Source organism: Perca fluviatilis, chromosome 14 (genome assembly GCF_010015445.1).
Source record: "Perca fluviatilis chromosome 14, GENO_Pfluv_1.0, whole genome shotgun sequence".
In the NCBI taxonomy this organism is placed as follows: domain Eukaryota; kingdom Metazoa; phylum Chordata; class Actinopteri; order Perciformes; family Percidae; genus Perca; species Perca fluviatilis.
This window is the reverse complement of record NC_053125.1, coordinates 10239013-10257833: the sequence shown is the minus strand read 5'-3', so window position 1 is coordinate 10257833 and position 18821 is coordinate 10239013. Positions and strand designations below refer to the sequence as shown.

The following is an 18821-nucleotide window of genomic DNA, read 5'->3' as shown; positions in this document are numbered from 1 at the left end:
CAGAAAAAGTTGCTAGTCGCTTTTGACAAAAAAAGTCAAGTTTGGATGGGATTTCGTCGGACATTTTGCATTGAAGCATGATGTATTTCTGAGCTAAGGTCTAAGTAGTGGAGTGCTGTGTGTCTCCTCTCTGCTCTGACTGCAGGATGGGACTGCTGCGCGAGGCTACTGAGAGACTGACCGCCTGTGAGGCCTTTGGACGGGGGAGGGGCTCACGGCAGCACCCGCTGCTTGTTGGGCACAGTAATTGCAGAGTGACGCCCTATTCGGAGAAAATAGCTGATTGATTCAATACCGCGTCGTGTCCCTAATTATTTTGTGTAAGAGTGAAGAATCATTTACATTTAGCCTACACCCGCTCTGTAAGCCAGGGCAAGAACGGTGGCGAATAAGTGATTTAATGCAGCCTGGACGCGGAGTGGTGTGTGTCTCATCTCTGCTCTGACGGCAGGCTGGGGTGCTGCGCGAGGCTACTGAGAGACTGACCGCCTACGGGCTTTGGACGAGGGAGGGGCTCACGGCAGCACCTACACAGTAATTGTAGAGTGATACGTGCTTTCACGGGTCTCCAAACCTCCTCAAAAGTCTCCAATAACACCAGAAAAAGTCGCTAGTCACTTTTGACAAAAAAAGTCAAGTTTGGATGGGATTTCCTCAAACATTTTGCATTGAAGCATGATGTATTTCTGAGCTAAGGTCTAAGTACAGGATGTCTGCCAACTAGTGGAGGGGAGTATGAATGACATATAACACTCTATTCAGAGAAAACAGCGACTTTGGCGCTTAAAGGGTTAAAGGAGGGTTCAGTAAGACCATTATCTGTTTACCACAAACGGTTAAAATCCAACCAAAGCAGAACCAGAGTTCTTACTACACATCTTACTATACGTACTTACATACTACTTTGCACACTGCTTATGCGATGGCGTTAAGTAACTGGTGTGTACCAGGACAAAAAGGAATAGATTACCGTGTAATCTAATGGACTTACCTCCGTGGGACTCTCTAAGCGATGTTTGAGGGCTCTCATCCAGTGGGCCTGGCCTGCTATCCGGGGCATATGGTCAGGAGAAGACCAGGTCTTCTGGTTCAGCTCCTTGTTGGCCATTTTGAGCTCCTTGTTCAACATGTTGTACACTTCCTCCATCTTCTCCTCTATGGTGCGCTTAAAGGCCTGGGATGGATATTGGATGGAAGTGAATGAGTAGATGAATTGTATGGGAGTAGAAGAAGAAAACAAGACAGATGCATGAAAGTGATAGAAGAGCCAGTTCTCTATAACCTTAGCAGAAGAAACTTTACTTTGGTGTGGGTTAGTCATAGAAAAAACGCAGAGACCACAGGTATCCAACAATTAACCTATATAGCTATATGAACTGTAAAGTTTTAATATGGGCGAGATAATGTGTTCCATTCAGTAATGTATGTTTAATAAGTGGTGTAAAAGCAACTTGAGGACTTGAATGTATGTATGTGGGTTTGTGTGCGTTTGTAGGAGACACCTCTCGAGTAGACATAGGCCTAAAAATGTCCAGAAGCCGAACTCCTTCCTCTACAGTGTTCACAGTCTTGAACACTGAATTGATCAGGTTCTGCATCTTCATTTGCAGTTCCTTTATCAATGTACGAAACCTGTGAGTACACACACACAAACAAACAGAGAACATATCCACACATGAAATCACGTACACATGATGATCAGCAAATAAATACAACAAAAGCACATTATAACAGAAGCGCAACCGCACAAACACGCACACACACACCAAGTTCAACAGTAAAATCATTCTCAGGATGAGTCCTGGGCTCAATCATATCTCTCAATTCCTTCTGATCAGGACCAACATCAGCCTCTCTCCCTATGTTTCACCTCAGCTCATGTGAGTGGTCATTAAGGAAGCTCTGCCCGACTCCACCTGCTGATTCTGTATTCTTCCTCCGAATAATTAATGTATTCAGCCTCTCTTACCCCTTGCACCTATTTTTGCCTGGCTGCATCTGATTTAACACCTTTGGTTGCAAAAATGTGCCGATCATGCCCACTTATGTTTGCGTCCAGAGGTTTTTCTTGCATTTGCGATATGTACTTTCATACTATTATATTTAGTCTTAGTTTGAATGTGTTAAAGAGCAATATACCTACTTGTTGAATTCATTGCACCATGTAGTGCTTTCAACATCAAGAATGCCCTTGTCAAGAGAGTGCAGGTTTTGAAGGCCACGGTGGAATTTGCCCTCTATCTCCAGGAGGAGGCGGGTGAATTCTGGTCCCTGACAACCGCTGAAGCATGGCAGAGCCCTCTGCTGGCCATCCTCCCAACGGGCAAACTGATACTGGCAGTCACATACCTGACAGAAAGCAAGAGAAAATATGCAATGCATGCATTGCAATGCGACTTCACTCCAATCCTTGATATTATATACCTAATTCCAACCCAGCATTTGTCATGACGCAACACTTGTGAATTGTTTTTGTAATGGAGATAAAGAAACAATGACTAACTGCATTGTTGTTTAACTGTTAAGGCAGTGAAAACAAAGTGACATAACCTCGAAACCCACAAAATAAGTAGCCTTAATACCTTTAAAGAAGCTAAAGATTCTGATAAAGGAAGCAACTGTGACTGAATAAGATCCATTTTAGAAGCAACTCAAAGGACAGGATAGCACCATGCTGCATCAATTCCATTTTCTAAACACTGCCTGATAATCATGTACGTAATCTATTTAGTATCATTTCTTTCAACAGCATGAATTTACAGAGTTGTAATGTGCAAAAGTGTTTCTGTACATGCGTTAATGTCTCTGCATGTGTGAGTGAGGGAAAATTCACCTCAAGCAGCTCTCTGAACCTCTGAATGAAAACATCAACCAATACAAATATGCTGGTTTGGTCCAGGACCCAGCCCGTTTGAGAATATCTGATGTAAAAACAGAGGGGGGGATAAGAAACAGACAAAGAAGAGGACAGAGAAAGGAGGAAGGGTTAGAGAGTCAGAAATGAAGAGTCAGATAAGGACCTCAGTATTTTGTAACTATGTCTACAGCGGTCAATTATAGTAAAGTGTTCAAAAACAAAAATCAGGTTGTTACAGTAGCAAACAGCCATCCATTCAGGCTGAGCTCTAATGACACAGGACATCTATGATCTGCTTACGAGAAACCCTCTAAATCTATCCGGTTGTCTGGGATTGGTTTGCTTACCGTTGAAGCAAGTTGAAGCATGGTGAAACTGCCTTTTATGTATATGCACCACATATCTGGAACAAACTTCCAAAAAAGTCTTGTCTTCTTTGTTTTTTGACAATGCTCTTAAAGGGTGTATTTATTTCTGCATCGAAACCACAAGATATATTGCCCAACTTTACAACTTTGCTTTAACTAAATATCAATTCAATTTTACACTAAACCCATATATTCAATACCCAATACATTCACTTTTGATAATTTAAGACTTAAGACTTTTAAAATCCCCATGGGTACCCAGATGACAGTGTGTTGAGTCCCTACACAGGTGAGATTTCGCCTACTTGTGGTGAATCTGTGAGGCCTGCAGGTAAATTTCCTTCCAGGCCAGGCAGCACTGGATACAATCGCTGAGGTCTTTCTTGCTGGATAACACATAGCCCTTAAAGATCCTGTCCAGAGAGATGCTTTGGAAGCACAGGTTGATGATCTCATTACTCATCTGCAAAACAACAGAAAACAAACACTTTGGGTGACCAAGTTGCAGACACTCATTGTAGCGTTCACTACGTCACGGGTGTTCAACAGCAATGTAACGCAGGTTAATAGGTGGGAGGGACTCACCTGATTGAAGTACGGGCCAGTCAAGAGTTGAAACGCGGACCAGTAAGATCACAAAAGGAAAAAAGACGATGTGTTAGAATCCAGAAATGAAATGAGCCACGGGCTATAAACGGGAGCGAGTACTAGTTTCGACATGTTGTCTCGTCAGGAGAGATGCGCCACCGGTAAGCTGCTGTTTCTCTACATTGATCTGCGGTTTAAGTTTGTTTGTCTGTTGCGCTACTGCAGTGCGCGAGTTGTATGCTTGATAACTGTTACGTTGGTCACACTGATAAAACCTTATTTGCGGTCTGATGTTTAGCGCTGTCGGCTCGATAGTATCCGTGACTATATTCCAGTAAATGTTTGAAATTGGTGCGTTTCACTGTCACACAAGCTGCTTCCTGGTTGCGGTGCTGGATGGGAAATGTAGTCAATCGCTTTACATTGGTAATGGATTGCTGTGCACAGCGTCGTTATCTGAAACTACACTCACTGGTTTCACTTTAGACCAACATACACCTGTGTGGTTTTGGGCTACTGGTTTAATGTGTAACACTGATATTGATGTGCATTTCTGTGTTTAGATATATGTGCTTTGTTCAGTCATTTAGTTTAAACACTATGTATATTATAATATTAATAATATTAAGTACTGCCTAGATTGAAATTTATATTCTGTTTATATTTGTATATTATTCAGAATATGGTATATTATGTATGTGGCTAATATTGATGTTTACACCATAGCCTTTCTATTTCTACAGGTTTATAACCTGCTATTTGTGGACTAAACAACTGTATGTGGACAATCAATCAGTGTAAATAAAAAACCACAACGAGTCATAACAACGTGTCCTCTCCTGATGCCCCGTTTGGTGGGGAGATTCTTAAAGAACCGACCACTCATATTCACATTTACTATTAAGTGACCTAAGTAAACAACCGTAATGAAAGTAACAGGGAGACAGAGCAAGGATAGCCTGGATGCCAGCTGAACTTAGCCCCGCCCACAAAATTTGAGGTCGGGAAGTTCGGTCTGGACTTGATCCGTCGTGGAGCAACTATGCTCAAACCAGAGCTGTTCGGACCAATCAAATGGTCAGGGCGGGCTTTATACAATGATGGACAGATGATCAACAGTAATGTAATCAACCACGTCACCAAAGAGCGCTTGGGTTGAATTTGTTTACAACAAAGATGGCTGCCATCGCGTCTGTTATAGAAGATATCGACAGCGCATTAATTTTAAAAGAGGAACAGAGAACCGCGATTACATATGTATACACACTGCCACACCCGTCCGCACGACACGGAAAGCATTTTTCTGTCCGAGCCCGGCCCGCGTCTGACAGAGTAGTAACCAAACCCAGCCCGAGCCCGACAGGCATTAAAGGTGCTCTAAGTGATGTTACGTGTTTTTTAGGCTACAACATTTTTCGTCACAATACAGCAAACATCTCCTCACTATCCGCTAGCTGCCTGTCCCCTGAACACACTGTAAAAAAACGTGGTCTCTGTAGACAGCCCAGGCTCCACAAACGGCAACAAAAACAAACTGCGCCAACCTGCACCACGAACCATAACAAACAGTGTTCCAGCCAATAACCGACAAGAAGGAGCTGGTTGAGCCATCTCTGCAGCAGCGTTAGCACGTAGGCTACTTCCACAATCCGTATTCATGACTCAACTCATGGTTCATGGCGCAGTTTGTTTTTGTTGCCGTTTGTGGAGCCTGGGCTGTCTACAGAGACCGCGTTTTTTTACAGTGAGTTCATGGGACAGGCAGCTAGCAGATAGTGTGGAGAGGTTTGCTGTATGTGACAAAAAATTTTGTAGCCTAAAAAACGTGTCACATCACCTAGAGCAGTGGTTCCCAACCTTTTTTCCTTGGCGCCCCCCCTACTCATGTCTAAGAAAAGCTTTTTTCTCATACTAATGACACATGTACGTTTGTTTGTTTGGAAAGCCCACTTTTATTAAGCAACTGTAGGAAGGCATTCGGAAATGTCAACAGATGAGCACATTAGGGCACACGGGGCAACAAGCTCACGTTAACACAGGCGCGCACCTACATAATAAGCTTTTTAAAACTTAAAACGTTCAATGCCTTATCGCGCTGATGTGACCGAGCCCGACCCGAACCCGAACATCATTTCTAAATATCTGTCCGAACCCGGCCCGTCGGGTACCGACGGGCCATGACGGGCTCGGTTCGGGTATCCATCCTCTACACACCTCCCAATTACTTTGATGCCGTAAAAAGCAGGTACCTTGCGAAAGAGACCAAGGATCCTCTCACTGGTGTTGTAGTGAGATGAGTTGACCCAGATGATGCGAATGAGACTGACAATGTGTCGCAGCTTAGGAGCAAGTTGGCTAGGCTTGAGCTGGGCAAGCTCTTCACACGGCTCCTTCAGTATGGACAGGTAGGACAAGTTTGATTGGGCCTGCAGAAGGCAATCCTGGGCAGTACACACACACACACAAAGGAAAGATGATATTATGAATTATTATTATTTATCTTTTTTATAATGCTTTAGTCATGGTAACAAAATATTTAATGTCAACATTTTCTAACTTTCTAGCTCGGAAGCTAGTATTGTTACTGCAGTAATGTTGCAATAATGAGCAGCACCAGTGAGTAGCACTCCAGTAAGTAAGAATTGATCAAGAGGGGATTCTTGATTTGAGACTTTTAGTACCTGTATTCCCTTGGTCAGTTTGCTGAAGCGCTGTACATAGAGAGACTTGGAGAGCTGAAGGATGTTCTGGATGTGCCTGACCCCTGGCTTTTGCAGCTGCTGGCTGATGTTCAACAGCTTGGCAGAGTGACTCTGCCTGAAGGCTATCTCGTGCAGTGGGCCACAGTTGTCCCTCATCTTCATTATTTCTTTAGCATTCAGTAGCTCCTTGATCTGATCTGTCCAGTGGATCATAACAGCTAAAAACAGGAACAGGAAAAAAAAACAGAAGGACGTAGGGAGAAAAGAAGAGCAACGGTTGGAATAATATGAAAACTACTAAGTATGGGGGCGCCCTGCTAGTTCACCTGGTTGAGTGTGCGCCCCATATACCAAGGCTCAGAATCGCAAAAGATTATGAGACAGAAAGCCGATGCTGCAGTTTTTATGGAGTTTTAAACAGAAACTTACCACACTCACCCACCCAACATACACATATACAGAGCTCCCCAGACTTACTCTCCATTCTTTGTACGAGCTTCTTGTCCTTGCTGGCCTCCTCAGGGCAGCGCTGTAGGCCTTCCATTGGGATGTAGAGAACGGTGTTGCCCACCTTCTTATACACATCATCTGTTGAAAAATAAAATATTACATTACAAAATTCAGCAAGTTATGTTGGCCATCCTGTGAACACTGCCCCAGTTGACTTCAAATGTGTCTTGTACTTTTCATGATTCCTACTGCATAGTGCAACCTGTATACCAGGGCTTATAAAAATACCTTTGTCCTCCATGTACATACATATGCTGTAAACCCACCATTTGCAGTCACAGAGGAGCTTTACTGTTTTACTGTTAATCTCACATAGCCAGACCTATCTCCACAGCGCAGTGTCAGTGCTAGATTAGGGTCTAGCTGCACCCATTATCATTCTCTTATAGTGGAAAAACGCTTTGGCTTGTTTGTATTTCTTTAAAACAATCACATTTGTCTTGGGCGGCGCTAAGTCCAGGATGCAGCCAGAGTACCCTTGACAAAATAATATCGGGAGGGAACTTGTTTTTGGGGAACATTTGCATGTGGGGAGGCGAGCCCTGACATTAAAATTGGCAAATCCCTACAAAAGAGATTACATACATATTTTTGAATATTTTTACTACCATTCACAGAAAGAATCAAGCAGGCCTGCCTTATTGCTCAATCCAAATCTTCGTCAACATTTGCCATTTTTAGCATCTAGGTTGCTAGCTCGGAGGTTGTTGTTTTTGTTTCCCATAGCAAAGTAGATTTTTAAGAAATGGTAACACGCAGATAGCAGAAGAGGAGGAGAATGCCAATGGAGGCTTATACCCACATTCTACATCCATGAAATTTCCCTTTTGTAGGGGTACAGTTTTTGTTAACCATCTGTAAACAGAAACCAGGGTAAATACTTCCATACCACACCAAGTGCAAACAACCTACATAAAGTAATTTTTCTCAAAACCATCTTTAGGCTCCAGGCTGAAGTAGTCTAGTTTTAAATAGTCTACATGAGAAGTTGTTTTTATTTATTAATTCATTAATTTTGGGCAGCAGTAGCTCAGTCAGTGGGGACATGGCTTGGGAACCGGAGGGTCGCCAGTTCAAGTATGAAGTGTGGACTGGTAGCTAGGGAGTTGCAAGTTTGCCTCCTGGGCACTGCTGAGGAGCCCTTGATCAAGGTTCAGAACCAAACCGAAGCCCCCTCACCCTGACATCACTCCATTGTGCATGTATGTATTCGGCCATGTTTTAAAAATAGATTTTTTTTGGCTTTTATTGCCTTTACGGATTAAAACGGGGAGAGAGTTGGGGAATGACATGCAGCAAAGGGCCGCAGGTCTGGACTGAACCCGCAGCCGCTGCAACAAGGACTGAGTCTCTGTACATGGGGCGCATGCTTAACCAGGTGAGCTAACCAGGCGCCCCTGTATTCAGCCATGTTTGTGTATAATGTGTAAAATAACAGAGTGAAAAAATTCTTCTTCTAATGGAAGCTATACTGTACAGGTTGATAGAGTTTTACAGAGTGAAATCTCTGGGCCTTTACTGATGGAGTGGAGTCAAGACTTATTTTAGAACTACTACCTTGTATGATCTTGTTTAACAGTTAACAGTCTCTCTCTTTCCCTCTGAGGTACCCACCTGTGAGGTTTGCAAGAAAGCAGTGCATGTTGTTGACATAGTTGTCCTTGATGCTCTTCTCCCTCCAGGCGCTGAGGGCAACTGGGGGGGCATGCAAACAGGTCATGTCATGAAGCAGCCTTTGGGTGGGGTCGCCCCGCACTGTGCCAAACTGTACGGCCACCTCAAACGTCTCTGCTGTGATTATGGCTCCTGGCATGCGGCTAAAATAGGACAGCTGCTCTACCACCTGTCCCCATAAAAGATTTTAGTTAGGTGTGGTGGTAAAGAGGAGAGATGACAAATACAGGGAAGGAGCTGGATTTTAAAAATTAAACATGCTGTAAAGGAGAAGACAAGAGCACTCTAGCTTTTCAAAAAAAAGGTGGACAATGATGCTTTTTAGGAATGTGAAAAAGGCATTCAAACTGATTCAACCCATGGATGTATAAGCATTTCAAACACCTCTCTCTGACAGCATAGTGTTTATTAATCTATCTAATCTAAAACTGGTAAAAGATGAAAGTGGGGAGGAGAGTGTGCTTTACCGGTAAGGGCATTGAGTACTCCACCCGCAGCCTGGCGTAGGTGTCCATGTAGACCACCACGGCTGAGATAGCTGTGTCCACAATAAATTGATCCAAAGCCCTCTCATTCTCCTCTGTCCACATTTCTCTGGTTACACCAGAAAGAGCCACACAACGGATAAACAACTTCCATGGAGAGAGATGAAAGGAGGGGTCCAAGGAGAAAAGAAGAGAGGGAAGAGTGAGGTACCGTTAGTTATTTAGCAGGTAAATATCTTTGCACACCCCAGAGACCAAAGTAAAATTAAAATGAAATATTACAATCAATGACCCAGCTTTACCAGACGAATGGTCTTATAGTATTCCTCGTCCATTGCTGCCAAAGCTTGCATCTCAAAGCTTTCTTCTTTATGTCGTTGCCGAAGCATGTAACGTTAACTTTAGGCACAGAGAAAACACACAAGACATAGCTAACACGTTAACGTTACGAAAATGCAGTGACACACACACAGACACCAATTCATGATTTTAAACTTTAACATTTAACTGTCATTACTTATAAACTAACTTTATCTAAATTAGTATAACAACCATTGTATACAGCTTGGAATATAGATTAATGGTATAACGTTACAACGTTGGAGGAAACGTTAATTTGCTCTTGGGTAACGTTATAGACTAGCTAGCTTAAAACAATGTAGCCAGCTAGCTAACGTTTAGCAACTAGGTTAGCTAGGTAACGACAGGTTAACTCAACTGTCAACGTTACTGACCACCCCGAAGCCGTTAAGATCTTGCGAGCTAAAACTGCCAAAGATCAATATTTACTCTATTTAGCTACTTGTAAAAAAAATGTTTAAAATGTAATTTTTTACGATATCTAGCTACGTTACTTTACTTTTCTGTTACGTGTCCTTTACCATCCCTTCAGTCAAACCTGTGGTTTAGTGTGTATGTCTCCATAGAAACATTTGGTTGCCTAGGTAACTGCGGAGTAGGGTTGGGTCAGAGCCGTTGGGCTAGTGCTCTTTATATACAGATAGGGCGCTACGTTGGGCTAGTGTTGGGCTGTCCTTGTTCGCCATCCAGTGGCAGAATGATAAAATGCTGCAGGGATACAAGGGGAAAGACGTGTGGATATTTTTTTTTTTTTACCATTACTGTACATTTTAGAAAACAAATGCAACACTCCTCTCACACTACCGAACCGTTATTCAGAAATACAGCTGCCTAAATTAAAGTTAATTTAATACTTAGCAGATGTATGGCGGAAGTAGGCCTATGCTTTATAGCCTATTAAGAGATCTTAACTTCCATTTTCACTATGAGTTTATCTTACCTTTTATGAGCAATCCAAAATCTGCTATGGAGGTATAGGCCTAAATCTCTGTTAAAACTGCTGAACTACTGAATTTACTAAACACATAGCTAGGCCTAATATCCTACTAAAGCTTAGGAAATGTTGATGTGTTCGCCCATGGGCAAGGCATGACAGATAGACTTATCACTGATCTGGCATCTCTGCAGAATCACATTGCCTTTCTAAATTATTTGATTGCACAGCTCTTTTACCTCCTCTTATGTACACATCTAATAAAAAGTAGCCCTTTGGCTTCCATAATAAAACAGTAGATCCAGTTGCTCTAATTTAGTGCTAATGTAGTGTAAGTAGCCAAAAAAAATAAAAATGCTCCACGTGCACACACTTCTTATTCTGTTGCTTACTCAGATTTATTTTCGGACATTATATGCCCCTCCTCGATCACTGCCACCACACTGTACAACTAGCCCAAATTCCATGAAGCAATTGGCTTATTCGATGGAGAACAAATGGACCCCAGGTTTTACCCATTATACAGTAACAATAGTAGTAACTTAGAGCTAAAAGTCACTTAAAGAATCAAAAATTGTTCTTTGAAAATGTATAGTCATATTCCCATGTCCCTGTCTTTCCCCTAAAAACCTGAAACCGGAGCATGAGCATGTTGGGTAAAATTGGGTCAGTTCACTTGGCTCCTCGAGGTGCCTGAGGCAGCCAGTAAACTGCAGATTGGTTTAACTTCCGTGATGAAGCATTCAGTTGGAGTCTCATAACTTTTTCAATCGGGCGATAAACCATTTTCCAGTGAAGCCACAAAAAACATTTGCAAACAGGGGTCTACAGATCTAGTTTTAAGAGGTCTGTTAAATGAAAATGTTTGTAACTCACTGACTTTGACCGAATCACTGACATTAACTAAATATTTCCATAATCTTTTAAAAAGCAGGAATTTTTAGATAAACCCATACAGTTCTAAGTTGATAAGCAGACAGTAGGAGTTGACATCCAATGACCTAAAGAACAGATTATTTACATGGATGGGAAAGGGGATATTAAAATTAGACATCCACATGCTGGACACCCCTCTAACAAAGTGCTAAAAGAATTGCAGATTTGTATTACTCTGGCACTTTTCAAAAAGCATATTAGCCACAAAACAAACAGTATTCTTGTACTGGGATACACAATTATTATTCATGTATTAGACATGAAAGTGAATTATTACCCAATTATAAATAACATCTAAAAAACACACCGCATTCACAATCTAGTTAATTTCAGATGAATCTTTTATGCATAAAAAACACTTTCCAAGACTGATATTTTCGTTATAACCAGAATAACAACCAGCCTATTTGAATTTGAATTCAGCATTTTGCTACATGTCTCCCACCCAACAACATTTTCAGCAAATTAAAATATTCCTCTGTAATTATTTAAAATGACCAGTAACATAATTGGTTTGAAAGTGGAATAGAGGTGTGCAGGTGGGACAGAATAGGTGCACAGCCTGGACTAAGGTTCTGAAGATACACAAAAATATTAGATGCAAATACATGCATACAGCCATAATCTCTAGTGGTTATGCCATATAACCACTAACCATACAGCAGAGCCTTGTGAAGAAACCAGATAGAAAATGGCCAGAGACAGAGAGGCAGGCAGACCAAAATTAAAACCATTAGTCTGTGAGCTCAGAACTAATGACAGGCTGCCATGCCAAAGAGGGAGAAGAGAGGGATGAAGGGATGGAGGGATAAATAAGGACAGAAAGTCTATGAGGGGCTGTTGCTGCTTAGACCAGATGAGTCTGAAGATATACAGCATCACTTAGTAAAATAAGAAAAGATGGGGGAGTTGATGAGAGCCACAAGTATTTGTAGAAAGAAATTTTAGAGAGACAGAGGAACAGAGAGTTGTCTATTTTTTTCAGTTGGTCAATAGAATAGAGAAGCTCAGTTGAAGGCAGCAGCACTAATAGCTGTCCAATATTGCTATAAAAGGAAACACACACACACACACACACACACACACACACACACACACACACACACACACACACACACACACACACACACACACACACACCCACACACACACACACACACACACACACACACACACACACACACACACACACACACACACACACACACAATCCAGCAGTAATAAGCCGCTGTCTAAAGCACAATGAGCTTAGGGTCTTTTTAGGAAAGTGGAGCAGGCCTTGGAAGGTTTACTTTGCTTATTACACTACGATAAGTCTATAGACGGTGGCTTTGTTCAGCCACAGAGGGCCAAGGTATGTTTCACCTGATGAAAAGCTACTCATAAATACACACACACACACACACACACACACACACACACACACACACACACACACACACACACACACACACACACACACACACACACACAATCATTCATGCACAGCCCATAACGAGGCCAGAATCAGACATTTAAAAAAAACACAAACCGCCCTGCTCAGTTGACCAACACACACACACACACACACACACACACACACACACACACACACACACACACACACACACACACACACACACACACACACTCCACCTAGTCATACACTACACCCCCACACACACAGAGTTACACACACTAACTCACACAATTATACACACACATTTGAAGCCAGAATCTTGTTTAGCCCCTTGACCCAGGCTGACAGCACCCTGTGTTCTCTCCCCACTGTAAAGAGAGGTCCAGTGATAATGAAGCCAGAATGGAGTGTTTGGACAGAATTACAGCTGGAATGCTGCCAGAGTCACATCACTGTGTGTGTGTGTGTGTGTGTGTGTGTGTGTGTGTGTGTGTGTGTGTCTGGAGTTGAACAGAGGAGAACAATACGTGTGTGTCTGTGCAGCCAGGCAGAGTGATAGATAAATACACCTTTAATAACAGACCGTTGAGTCAGTACAGAGACAGGCCTGCAGCTTTTTGGCTGGCTGAAGGGAGCAGAATAGATTAGTGTTGATCAGATTGCAATCACAAAGATCAGCCCTAAATATTTAGGAATAACAAACTGTGTAAGTGAATGCTAAATGGTGGTACACCAGATCAAATGTTTGTATTTACATAAAGTGTTAATGATCAGGTAGGTAGTGTGTTGAAAAAAAAACCCCACACAAACAGAAAAGGGTGTAGCTGTAAATTAAGCTGTAACTCATGTTTTGCTACCACTTTAAAAGTATTGTTTCTTTATACTTTTACTCCTGACTCAGCATTTTGTCTTGTTTTTTTCAAGAATACTCATTCTCCAAAGAGTATCTGTCTCAATATTATTGATCCAAGCACTTCTTCAGTCTGTCTGTGTCTACCCACTTTATGAAGTGAGAAAAAAGGAAGGCAGCAAGTAAAGGAGTAGTATCACTATGAGAAGTTGAGAATTACACATTGTGATTTGAAAATTAATTAAAACACAAAAGCAGCAGAAACCTTGAATGAACTTGTTTTGGAAGGTGATGTTGTTAAAATGTGCCCATGCCTTGTGTGAGTTTGTAATGAGGGTATGGCACCTTTGATGACTTTTCCAGCTCCATCAGGGATGAACTAAAACACACACACACACACACACACACACACACACAGTCAGTTGCTAATCTGTCATCTTAACCCCTATTTATAGTGGCAATTTGGTTGCTACCATGTCTCACGCTGCCACTCTGGTAACAGTTCTGAGACACATAAACATATCCAACACTATTCCATATTTGCTGGATTATTAATGTTGTTTACTTGTGTTTATGTAAACAGACCTTGTCCATAAATCTTCACATTTCTTATCTTACTTGACAGCATGCACACACATAAAGACAACCTTCAAACATTCTGAACTTACACTTACCTGAAAACACAAATATATGTTCGCAAAGTTCCAATTTGATATTTGCTTCAGCAGCCTCTTCATTACCCATTCATAAAAAACAACAAAAGCTCAGGCATAGAGATAGTGATCCCCACCAGAACAAAGACACCCATCTACACTTTTATCTGTTAAAAAGAGCAGGTAAAATGTAGAAAATATCGACCTACCTACCTAAGCCTCTATAGCTGTCTTACACTCTTCACGTAAAGAGCACACAGTTGTCTACATCCTCCTTGGCCAATACAGCAAGTTAGCAGCAAATACATCTGTGATACATGAAAAATTTGTGGATGACACCAATATATTTTTGGATCTAGATATCATTTTACCTGGATGACTGAGAATCACATTTCGTCATTATTTATTTTGTTCCGGTAAAAATACATAATATAGTGGAATGAAAAGTTGCCAGGGTTCCATCCAAATATTATGGTGTACATTACAAGGTGTTTTTAGTGTTTTGGAAGCGGAGTTATTCATACGGTTTCACACCTTGATCATTTCGTGACAACATGAAGAAAAAAATTCTGAAAACCTCAATTCATCTGGCTTTTTGAAAATAACAAGTAGCATTGTATCTACTTTACCACCAGAATGCCCCAGCCTTAAATGTTTTGATAGTGGTTGGTTAGAAATAAAGGGGATACGGGTGCCTGTGCGCATTCGTGTAAGTGATTAAATGAAAAAAAGCATAGACTTAGTGTTCCTGTCAGTGTTCATCAGGGTGCCACTGTGTCTATATTTACCAGGTTGTAATAATCAGAGAGTCCACTTGGTGGTGCTGGCACTCTGTGACCATGAGGAGCTTCAGCAGGGAGTTGAAGTGGCCTCTGTCAGCTGTTGTGCAGCCGCAGTGCACTTCCTCAGAATTCTTTTTTTTTTTAAATCCGTGGACTGTGTGCATTTAGACATAAATACATACTTCCATTTATCTAAATTGAAGCAATGTACATTTTAAATATAGAATCTTTATACTGATAATTTATATTGTAGCATAGTTTAAGTTTTAAAGCCAGTTCATAATTTCCTCTGTATACATGGGGTGCCCATATTTTCTGACTTGAAGAGGGACTAGATGTAGTATCACATACATATACAAATGACATCATGCCCAAGTATGTGGGTGTGTGTCTTACCTGAAGAAAGGCTGGTTTACAGCAGCATCACAGAAGTAGTCATTGATGTATGTGGTTAGAAGACGTCTGTCCCAGTCATCTGTTACATGACCTCCATAGTTGACCCCAGCGATGAGGTACTTCAGTGCATCCCAGGGAATCTCCTCATACTCATCCAGGTACAGACTCCGCAGACTCTCACTCACCTAGGGTAGCATCACGGCGATAATATTAACAGACTGACTTTGAAATGCAAGATACAGAGCAAGAGCAAATAAAAATATCTGCTGCAGAAAAAGGACAGAAACAGTAAAGATAGAATGAGATGAAGACATTTTAACAAAAGCCATGTGTAGGATTTAGTGTCATACATTTGAAGTAGATTGCCATTATCCATTAGCCTAACTGGCCCTCACTCTGCCAGGGTATAAAATGGCCTTTCTGCTTGAGTTAAGTCTATATTGTGTTTTAGAGCAGATTAATGACAAAGAAAGAATCAGCCACACATAAGTTCCAATCAATCAAGACCGGCAGAACCACATCACAGTCGGCACTCAATCATTGAGCAGTTCCACGAACATCTTCACTGCGCTGGATGGCATTTTATCCAGTCTGTGATGGCACATATGCCAATATCTGTCACTGTTTAACTGTTTCCTTCAGTATCAGATGAGGTCTCAGACCTCAAAGTCAGAATCGTTGAAGCCATAGACAATGTTCCAGCCCAGCTGTAGAAATATAGTATCTTCCTTTCCAGCATGTCAGTGGTCATATTCATGCATGTTGGCTTTCACACCCTGACAGTGATGGGAGCAGTCTTAATACTATGGGGAAAGTTTTGTTTGGGATTGCTTTTCTCCCTTTCCATAAATGTACAGGTTTGAATTTAGATTGTCACATGTTCATATGGATTTTTATGGGCCTCAAGACATAGAACCACATGTATAGGAGGAAGTAGTCCATTCTGATAGATATTTCCTACTTGACCAAATGAGCTACCCTACTTGTATCTACCTTTATAGAGGAAGAAGGCCATTCTGATAATTTCCTACCTGACAGAATGAGCTAACCGACTTTTAGCTACCTTTATAGAGGAAGTAGGCCATTCTGATAGATATTTCCTACCTGACAGAATGAGCTTCTCTACTCTTAACCCAATTTATAGAGGAAGTAGTCTATTATCATAGATATTTCCTACCCGACAAAATAAGCTACTTTTTTTCATACCTTGCCTAATCTTCTTGTGATGCTGTGGTCATTAGGACTGACACTTGTGCTGCTGCGTTTTTCCATAGGTCTTGCTGTAGAGAGCTCAAGCATAACTATGTCTAAAAAATACGCCAACCACTGTTTTATACAAAGTGAGCGTGTGTGTGGGGGGGGAGCCAGTGTTGAGCTATCATTTTCTTGGTCGCGGTTGAACCAGCTAGCCAAATTTTCTTCTGTCTCCCAAGCAGGTGGAATTTAGAGTCATCATTAAGTAACAAAACAATCGGGTCAGTAAGAATTCAACATCCTATCACATCAGATATAATTGATATAAATAATAGTTGTTTTATTCCAAAACTCGTGCACCTGTTCACACTCCCAGACCATGTGCAGGAAAGTTCCAGTTTGTTCAGGTTGGCAGATGCAAGTGCAATAGGGAGTAGGAATGACTTTAGAGACGTATCTCTTCTGAGGAGTCCAATATGTCCTATGGCATATGTTGAAGTGGATCTGCTGGTGATTTGGGTTCTTGGAACAGTGGGAAATGTCCCAAACTGTCTCCCAATTAATTACGTTCCCCTCCAGGCTCAGCTCTCGCTCCCATTTCTTTACTATTGGGAGTTCTCCTACAGATACTTGCATCAGTTTAGCATAAATCCTGGACACTAATCCTCTCACTGGAGAATAAACAAGCCATTTAATGATTGGGTGCATCTCAAGACTGTTCCCCCATGGTACTCCATAACATTTTAGGGCTGATCTTAAGCGAAGATAAAGGAAGAAGGATGTCTTAGGGACCTCAAAGCTAGCTCTCAGGTCTTCAAATTGATTGAGCTAAATTCGTTAAAGATCTTAAGAATTTTTGGGACAGAGTCCTCAAGGTCAGAGATGTGCAGCAAAATATCATCTGCAAATAACGATATTGAATTGTTATTGGATTTAATCTGGACATTACATATTTTATTTTGCCTTATGGCTTAGGCTAACCGTTCAAGAGAGATTGCAAATAGCATGGGAGATAGTGGGCATCCCTGTCGCGAGCCCCGTGCGACGGGGAATGGCTATGAATGTAGGCCATTGGTTGAGACTATGGCTGTGGGACTCGCATATGAAGTACATACCATGTAATGAATTTGGCTCCCAAACCAAGCCTTTCCATTACTTGCCACAAGTAGTTCCACTCTAGGCGGTCAAAAGCCTTTTCCGCGTCCAGTGATAAAACTGCTGCCGTTGTTTGAAGGTTTTTGGCTTCTTCTATTACATGGAATAATCTGCGTACATTGTCTGCAGCATGACACTTTTGGTATAAACTCTGATTGGTCGGGGTGGACTAGCTTCTCAATAAAGCGTTCTAGGCGTAGTGCCAAGATTTTCGAATAGAGCTTAATATCCATCCCAATTAGGCTGATGGGCCTGTAGTTTGAACACTCTGTAGGATCTTTCCCCTTTTTGTTTTTGTGTTGTGATGAAAGGTGCCCCTCTCTATGGCCAAGGTTAAAGTTTGTAAAATTGTAGGTCCTAGTATGTCAAAATATTGTAGTAGAAGTTCTGATGGAATTCCGTCCAACCCCGGTGTTTTCCCTTTCTTAGCTGTTTTTAACGCTGATTTAAGTTCCTCTAACATTATAGGTTGACCCAGTTGTTCTGCTTCCTCTGGGTCAAGAAGAGGCAGGTTTAGCTCTTTCAGGAACTTTTGGCACTGTGTGTGGCATCCGGATTGCAGGAGGATTCATACAACTTTGAATAAAAGGATTGGAAAGTGGCTGTGATATCTTTAGGATTTGTTGAGAATCCTCTGTCTGTGCGGATGCTGTTGATAGCAGCTCTGGATTCGCTTTGTTTTAATTTCAAAGCAAGCAATTTTGCTTGTTTTGCAACCATTAAAATAGTAATTTTGCCTCACTCTGTGCATTATGAATTCAGCTCTCCTTCTTAGAAAATCATTTAGCTCTGCTCGATTTGTGACTAAAAGAGTATGTGTAGATTTAGAAAAAGACACCTTTAAAGACTGTTCTAATGATTTACAACGTTCTTCCAACTCCGCAATCCTTGCCTCTCTCTTTTCCTTCAAATTGACCGCAAAGGAAGATGTGAAATCTCTAATAAATCCTTTAGTGGCTTGCCAAATGTATGCTGGGT

At 41.6% G+C, this 18821-nt stretch overlaps 1 protein-coding gene across 3 annotated transcripts in view; it reads right to left on the bottom strand.

Annotated features, from left to right (window-relative positions):
- Nucleotides 1-15732, bottom strand: part of LOC120572686 (dynein heavy chain 2, axonemal-like) — a 102324-nt gene extending 86592 nt beyond the window's left edge. Inside the window, exons 1-12 of one of the 3 annotated variants that reach the window (XM_039822041.1) lie at nt 15495-15732; nt 9487-9583; nt 9167-9331; nt 8640-8868; nt 6993-7103; nt 6495-6733; nt 6063-6254; nt 3531-3688; nt 2834-2921; nt 2144-2349; nt 1503-1632; nt 992-1174 (exon numbers count right to left, since the gene is read on the bottom strand). In XM_039822041.1, coding sequence (XP_039677975.1) covers nt 992-1174; nt 1503-1632; nt 2144-2349; nt 2834-2921; nt 3531-3688; nt 6063-6254; nt 6495-6733; nt 6993-7103; nt 8640-8868; nt 9167-9331; nt 9487-9573 — 1788 coding nt within the window. In that variant the 5' untranslated portion in view covers nt 9574-9583; nt 15495-15732. Of the gene's footprint in view, nt 1-991; nt 1175-1502; nt 1633-2143; nt 2350-2833; nt 2922-3530; nt 3689-6062; nt 6255-6494; nt 6734-6992; nt 7104-8639; nt 8869-9166; nt 9332-9486; nt 9584-10043; nt 10274-14008; nt 14036-15494 lie in introns of those variants that run through there. The other 2 variants (XM_039822042.1, XM_039822044.1) reach the window with 2 other exon arrangements.
- Between the last annotated feature and the right edge of the window lie 3089 nt (nt 15733-18821).